Source organism: Rhinatrema bivittatum, chromosome 1, assembly GCF_901001135.1.
Source record: "Rhinatrema bivittatum chromosome 1, aRhiBiv1.1, whole genome shotgun sequence".
Lineage (NCBI taxonomy): Eukaryota > Metazoa > Chordata > Amphibia > Gymnophiona > Rhinatrematidae > Rhinatrema > Rhinatrema bivittatum.
Genome location: NC_042615.1, coordinates 762686702 through 762694826, shown reverse-complemented (window position 1 = coordinate 762694826; position 8125 = coordinate 762686702). Strand labels below are relative to the sequence as shown.

Sequence of the window (8125 nt, the reverse complement as noted above, 5' to 3'; positions counted from 1 at the left end):
GATTATTACAAATTAACCTGCTAGAATTCTTAGCAATGCACAATGCCCTGTGGGCCTTTACCCATCTCTTCCAGGGAAAGCCCATCATGATTCAAAAGACAATCGAGTAGCCATGTTGCCTGTGAAAAAACAGGGAGAAACCAGATCCTGGATCCTCTGCCAGGAAACCCTTCTCATATGGTAGTGGGCAGTGGAACATGAGGCCACTCTGCCGGCCACTTATCTTTCCGGAGTAGCGAATACTTTGGCAGATTGCCTAAGCAGAATTTTCCATCATCACAACAGGTCACTACAACAGTCCTTAGTCAACCATCTCTTCCAGCTTTGGGGTCAGCCCTGGCTTGATCTCTTCATGACAGAATAGAACTGAAAGTTGAATCGGTTCTGCTCCATACTACCCAGCATGCTATGCGAAACACAGGACATTTTTCTGCTTTGCGGTATAGGCCTCGTGTATGCTTTTCTTTCTATACCACTTATAGTGAGGACCAGGGGCGGCTCAAGGCAATCTGCTGCCTGAGGCGAGGGATGAGTTGGCACCCCTCCCCACCCACACCCTAAAGGCAAAGCACAAGTCAAATTATCAAGAGGGTCATGGAGGGCAGAGAGTTCCCTTGGAGTCTGGCCCTTCTGGTGATTGGAAATGCTACAGAAGGGGGAAAGCAAGGGTCAGACTTCCCAAAGAAATGGCAGACAGTGAATCACTGATGATATTTCTTGGAAGTTGGCAAACCTGCTACACTCTCAGGAACACTACAACCTGCCTCCCACAGTTCTGCTGCATTTGCCCCCTGGAGAAGTGGGAAATGGGTGAATAGTGGGGGTCAGTGTATGGCAGACTCTCACCAGATTGGTGCAAGGATATCAGGCTCATTAGGTGAACTTTACACTCTAGCCCTCCCCGCACACAATTGTAAACTGTGCAGTTATAGTAGATTGTACATGAAAAAAGATATTCATAGTATTTCAAGGTAAAAATATCACAGCAACATGTATATTATTTTCACATGCACTGTATTGGTGCAAAGTCAAACCAGAAAGCTCTGAAAAGAAGACATTTGTTACTAGGCCTATTGTAAAATACATTTGATGTGGGCTTAGCCCTCAGAAAGCCATTAGTAAACTGAATAACAATGATAATATAGTAAATCTATTATGATGTATTTTATGTTTACACTGTAATCTTCTCAGTACAATATGTTTGCTATAAGCAGCCTAGAAATATTTTAAATAAATAAACCTCCCACACCAAAACAGCACTAAATGCCAGCACTCGGGCAGTAACAACCCTACCTCTGAATAGACAACACTACAAATATACCCCAGGTTCTAACACACCAATACACCTCCTATTAGGAAAACAAAATAAGCCAGGCTCCTGTATCTCTATATAGAAATTACATGCCAGCAGAATATGTCCCTTCAATCACACATGTAGATCACAGATGGATCAGCACCAAATATAAAATAAAATATAAACTGAAATGTGCAGACAAAAACTGAACTGGAAACTGCATGAAGCCAGATCTGTATGCAGTGCAAAAATGGAAAAATAGAAACATCATCATTCCTCATAAAACAATAAAATCAAGAAATATAACATTAATCATAATAGTAAAACTATACTAATAGAAAGAATAAATATTTCAAAATGGTGGATGAACAGGACATCAACATTTTTTTAAAATGTTCTAAAAAAAACCAACTAAAATATTTAAAAACAGGACACCAAATAACATTCATCAGTTAAATCTAATAAGAATAAAAACAATTCCTCACTCTCCATATCTGATGTATTTTGATTTCCAGTCACCCTAAAACTGTTGTGGATTGGGGGGGCACACAACCTTTAACCTCTCTCTGTCATACATACTCACATGTCCATTCTCTCTCACACATACATTCTCACACACACATACATACTCTTATACATACTCACAACCTCTCTCAGAGGCACTGATACACTCTCAGGCTCTAAGACCCTCTTTCTCCTCTCACCCCCCCCCCCCCCCACACACACACACAAGCCCTTACTCCCACGGATTCTCTCATACACACACACACCCTCACTGGCTCCCTCACATACACCCCCCCCCCCCCAGGCAAGCTTCCATTCATTCTCACACCGTTCCCTCCACCTTCCAGCATGCACACATTCATTCTCTCTCTCTCTCTCTCTCTCTCACACACACACACACACATACACACACGCACACAGACCCCCCCCCCCCCAGACAGGCACCAATTCATTTTCACCACACTCACCTAGGCAGGCACCCATTCTCACACAGACAGAGCCCAGGAAGACACCCATTCATTCACCCACCCACACCCAAGCAGTTACACAAACATTACCCACACACAGGCTCTCACCCTTCCACCAACATACACACACACAATGTCTCCCACACCCACACAGCCTCTCACCTATACACACAAGCTCTCAGCCCCCTCCAACACACACACAAACAATCACTCATCTACCTAGGCAGGTAGTCACCCACCCGCAAACACACATAGGCATACATACACACACACACACACACACACACACAGGCAGTCTCCCACATATGAATTTATCCCAACATCAACTCCCACTGCTGTGGGACCGGCCTTGTGTCAGTAGGAGACGATGAGTCGCGTTTATCCTGACATCATTTCCTGCTGCCGCAGGGCCAGAATCACAACAGCAGGAGATGACGTCTGGATAAACAACTCCTGCTGCTCGGGATTGCCACCGTGCGGATTGGGCAGGGGTTTGGTTTATCCCTTCCTGATCCGATGATTGACTGGAGGCAGGTTGAGGCAGTGGCTGAGGTAGAGATGTTTTGATGGGCACTTTTTACAGCTCCAAAATTCTGCAGCCTGAGGCTGCTGCCTCACCCTGCCTCATGACAGACCCACCCCTGGTGAAGACCATTCAGAAGCTTATGTGGAACAAAGCCACCATGATTTTGATCACACCAGCGTGGCACAGAAAAGCATGGTATGCATATCTCGTACAACTGCCCATGAGGCCCGCCATACATCTCGGAGTTGACCCATGTCTCAGAAGGAGGGTCATCTACTTCAGTCTCACTCTTTTAGCCTGGATGTTGAATGCACAGTCTTAGCACCTTTGTCTATGCTAGAACTGATAGAAGATATACTCCTCTCTGTGAGAAAACCCTCTATGAGATGAAGTTACTCTTTCAAGTGGAAAAGATATTTAAACTGGTGTATTTCTCATGAATTGGATCCCTTCACTTGTGACCCAAAATTTATTTTATCATACCTCCATTTTTTATTACAAACTAGCCGTTTAATAGTTTCAACCCAAACACATCTCAGTGCCATTGCAGCTTACCATTGCCCAGTAAACAGTGCATCTGTTTCTATATATTCTCTCATTTCCAAGTTCATGAGAGGACTCTTACAGTCACAGCCACTAGTTCACAATCCGCCAATACCCTGGGACCTCAATGTAGTTCTCACCTACCTAATGTAGTCTTCATTTGAACCTCTGAAATATGCATTGCTTAAGTATCAAACCTAGAAGATGGTTTTCTTAGGAGGAGTCACTTCCATGCATTGTGTTAATGAACGCCAATCTCTGGTGCATTATCCACCATACCTGCAGTATTTCCTTGATAAAGTGGTACTGCAAATATATCCCAAGTTCTTGTTGAAAGTGGTGTCCGGTTTCCATATAAACCAGTCAATTGTAGTGCCTACTTTCTTTCCTTGACCTCATGCTCATGATGGGGATAAAGTTCTTCACACACTGGACTGCAAAAGGGCACACACTTCACACTTAGGCCCATACGATCCAAACAGACTTGGCATAGCCATTTCTATGAGAACTTTATCTAACTGGATTACCAGCTACATCCAACATTGCTATGCTGCAGCTGCTCTTGATCTCACCAACCTAATTCAGCCCATCAGGTTAAAGCAATGGCTTCCTCAATTACACACGTCCAAGAAGTGCCCATTGAGGATATTTGTAAAACTGCTACCTGGTCCTTGGTGCATACTTTCATATCACATTACTGCCTGGATAACCTAGCAAATTTGGCCAGTGAGGTTGGTCAGGCTGTCCTGCACCAAATTTCCCAAAATAGTTTGCTTTCCATGGTTGAGTCCAGCATTTCTTAGAGTAGACGCTGCAACCCTCAGCTTGGGACGCCCCACAGATTATAACTAATTTAGCCCTGCTTATCAACAGAAAAAAGCAAGTTTTGCTTCCCGTAAACTGTTTTCTGTAAATAGCCATGAGATACAGGCCCTCCTCCCAGGAGAGCAGGCTATACTCCTGCTAGCTTTGACATGGACTGAGGAGGCTCTGAGGAAATACCTGCACAAGAACTCCCACACATGTTTAGTAGAGCTCAAAATTCGACTGCCTTAGAGAGACAGATCTGTTCAGTGCCATTGGATGACATTACCCCAGATCATGGCTTAATCAGCTCTGCTTATCGACGGAAAAAAATGGGAACTTCAGACAGGGTACTCTCTTCTTCCAAAAAAATAGACCAAAATGCTACAGTTTTTCAAGTCTACCTGCTCTTACACAGGCTGGGCTGACTAATCCAGTAGTCTCACTGGAGGTGCTGGTTTGGGATGGTCCATCTCCTCCTATTCCTAAGTCCTAACCAAGGGCCTGAGCTAAGGACAAACATATTGGAGATCTAGGGGGGGGTGGGGGGGTCTCTGTATCTGTTTTGCAAAATCCCTGGCAATGGGAATGATCCAGTATCTGGAGATATTTGTTACCACATGCTACAAAAATAGATTCTTGGGCTGGCTCAGGGGGAATAGTGGTCTCTCTCTCCCATGAAGATTTACTCTATGTATAATTTTTTGCACACATTAGCATTTTGTAGAATAGATGCCTTTGTTCTAACTGCCAACTAGCTTATCTAAAAATATTTTTTTTTCCCGTGCTGCTGCTATTACTCGGCTCACTGTCTGTCTATGAACTTCATTCCTTTTTTTTTTTTGCATGCCTAGAATCTTTTTGGATGAATAGTGCCTTCCCGGCAATACAGCAAGAGCAACACTTTTTAAGACTACTATATATATCTATTTTTTATTTTTTTAGTACAAAAGTACATTTATTAACAGGTCTTTTTGGCATTCTTAGTCTCCATGCCTCAGTTCCAAGAACTGACATTCAGCTACTCAAATCCTGTGATGCTAATAATCTCCTTAGCTTTGTAAGGAAAAAGAAAAATCTGTACATTGCAACACTACTGGCATAAACCTCATATTATATAAGTATTATCAATACATTCAGAAAGAGTTGTAGCACAGTAGATAGGAATAAGCCAGAAGAAAAATATGATATATATATATATATATATATATACTTTTTACATCATCAGTGCATTTATATTTATATACATATATATTTATTTATACAGACCGACTTTAAAAAAATATATTCATCTAAACAATAGCTAATGCTGTGTTGATTTTTCTGTTCTTGAGTCCTTGGATACAGTTCTCTGTTTGTAGTGTTCCCCAGAGCCAAAGTCTACAGTATCATGATAGTCAGAGAATTCCTGAGGCAGCGGGAACTCCTCTGTTGATGGATGAGTCTTGTGCCCAAAAACTTTCTCCTGTAGTTCCGCAATGTCATTCCTAATGTCTGCCATCATTAACAAGAGGAAATCAAATGAACCTGGTGGACCCTGTAGAAAAAGCCATCATGGTTCAGTCAATAAGGGCTTAATTTACAACTATGAATATTTCTCTAACTTTTTGGGGGGGAGGGAAAGGGGACTGCAGTTTTCTCTTGCTCCTTTGGATGTCTAATTCAAGTGGAACTGGGGCTGGGATATGGCATCATTCAAAACTACTTCCTCTTTTTTATATCCCTTCTCAACTCTCTTAGCCCAGACATTAGTGTTGATCCTCAGCTAGGGGCCATGCATAAGAACTTCTTCCCTGAAATTCCTTAAATCTGGCCACAAGGTGTCACCATTGCCCAATGACTGGAGTTTTCTCCACTTCCAGGGGTTGTGAATACTGCCATCTACGCATTGCCAGCCTTGACTAGCCCGGAGAGCAAAAGATATGACCTTGGAATAGAACCCAGACATCCTTTTGCATAGCAATGCATAACACTGCTGCTGAGCCCCTGGGCGAGCCCTAATCATGACAATTATCTCCTACCTCCCATCCCCAAGATGGCAAAGAAATTGTTCCTATAGCTGTCACTTTATATAAGACATATTCACTAATAGGCCAACACAGAACAGTGTGCTCAGCTGAGCGCACCGTTTAGCCCCCATTTGGATGCGCGTTTTAGACGCGCTATTATTACCCCTTATACATGCATGTTGATGAGCCTATTAGTTAGTCGCCCGGAATACTGAAAGTAAAATGTGCGGCCAAGCCACATTTTACTCTCAGAAATTGACGCCTGCCAAGGGCCGTCAGCGGGTTTGAAAACCGACGCCGGTAAAATTGAGGGTCGGTTGTCGGACCTGCTGACAGCCATCCCTAACGCTAATAAGAAGGCACTAGGGACACGCCATTGTCCCTAGTGCCTCCTTATTAGCGCCGGGCCTCATTTAAATACAGAATTGCGTGCCCAGGAGAGGTGCCTGGGCGCGCATTGGGAGAGCGGGTGCTCAACTCGGAGCACCGGCTCTCCCGCACCTTTTATTGAATCGGTCTGTAAGTATGTTACAGTAATCTGAAAAAATTCTCTTTAAAAATATTAACTGGATATTCAATATTTCATAAAGGAAGACCAGTTTATCCTTGTTTTTCATGTGAAGGGTTTTATGTATATAAGGACTCTGTTGCTGCACTGTAGTAAGGGCAACAAAAAAAATGATAACCATATCAAATAATTTAAATAAACGGTACTGTTTCTTTTATTGAAACGATTGTGAAATGGGAAAATATAGTAATTAATTAATTTATTGTGAATTCACATTGCATTTATTATTGTATATAATTATTTCTATCTTAATAAACTGATCCTCTCAACGAGGCAACAGAAAGATCTACAAACAGATTAGTATATCAACAAATGATAAAATCTGAATATACCACAAATCAGTATAATTACAATAGGGTCAATATTCAAGGCTAAATCCAGCAAAATTTTAGCTGGATAAGTCATTTTCTGGATAAAATTAGCCAGATAAAAAAGAGGGATAGTCGGTTAAGTGACACTATATAAAAACAATAAGTGCACTGAGGGACTCTAGCCTAACTGTCCCCTTCCCCATATATACTTCATAACTCCCAGCCTCACCCCCCCAAACTCCTCTGAAGTATTAAAAGCAATAGGTGTGAGGTCTGTAAGTCAGCCTCCCACCCCTCCTGCTCTTTTTTCATTTTTTTGAGGTTCCCTCCTGTATCTCCTCCCTACCCTGCACGCAACTGCAACCTCTTAGGCACCAGACGCCACCTGGATCTCCCTCTGTCCCAGATCTCTAAAACTGTAGCCGGAAGGAAAGTATTAGCTTACCTACTCTTGGTGCTTCTAGTGTTGCTTGGATAGCGGCAGTGCTAGAAGTGCAAGCAATGCTAGAAGAACCGGAAACAGTCCCAACTGGGGATTTAAAGATCTGGGGTGTGAGGATATTTGGGGGGGGGGGGGGGTGTGGAGGAGGCTAATGCCTAAAAGATTGCAGAAGGGAAGTAGGAAAATGCCAAATAAAGAAATTGAAAAACTGGGAAAAGAGGCCAGCTTGCAGGTCCCGCAACTTGCTTTTTAATACTTTGGAGGGGTTTGAGGGGGTAGGAGGTGCTCGTTCTGACAGGTTGAGTTATGAAATATTGGAAGGTGGGGGTGGTTATTGGGCCACAGGCTCTGGAGCATTTTTTTTTTATACAGTGTCACTTAACTAGCAGCTATATTCTTTTGAATATAGCCAGTTAGGTCTTTAGTTATCCAACCACACTGGCCTTGTGTGGTCAGATAATTTGCTACTTAATTGGATATCTTTAAAAACTATCTGGTTGAATAGCACTGCTTTTCAACACTGAGCACTAATTTATATCGGCAGAGTGAAGAAAAAGTGGAGCATGGAGCTGGAGCTATAAAATAAAATTGTGCTTGGCACTGAAGGAGGGCAAAAAGTACCTGAAGTCCATGGCCTGGGTTCCTAGCGCAGCCTCT

General features: G+C 42.8%; 1 protein-coding gene across 1 annotated transcript in view; it reads right to left on the bottom strand.

The window, feature by feature from the left end:
* Positions 1-5059: 5059 nt before the first annotated feature.
* CCBE1 (collagen and calcium binding EGF domains 1) overlaps positions 5060-8125 on the bottom strand; it is a 567579-nt gene continuing 564513 nt past the window's right edge. The window contains exon 11 of the mRNA XM_029579389.1: positions 5060-5675. Coding sequence (XP_029435249.1) covers positions 5442-5675 — 234 coding nt within the window. The 3' untranslated portion in view covers positions 5060-5441. The remainder of the gene's footprint in view (positions 5676-8125) is intronic.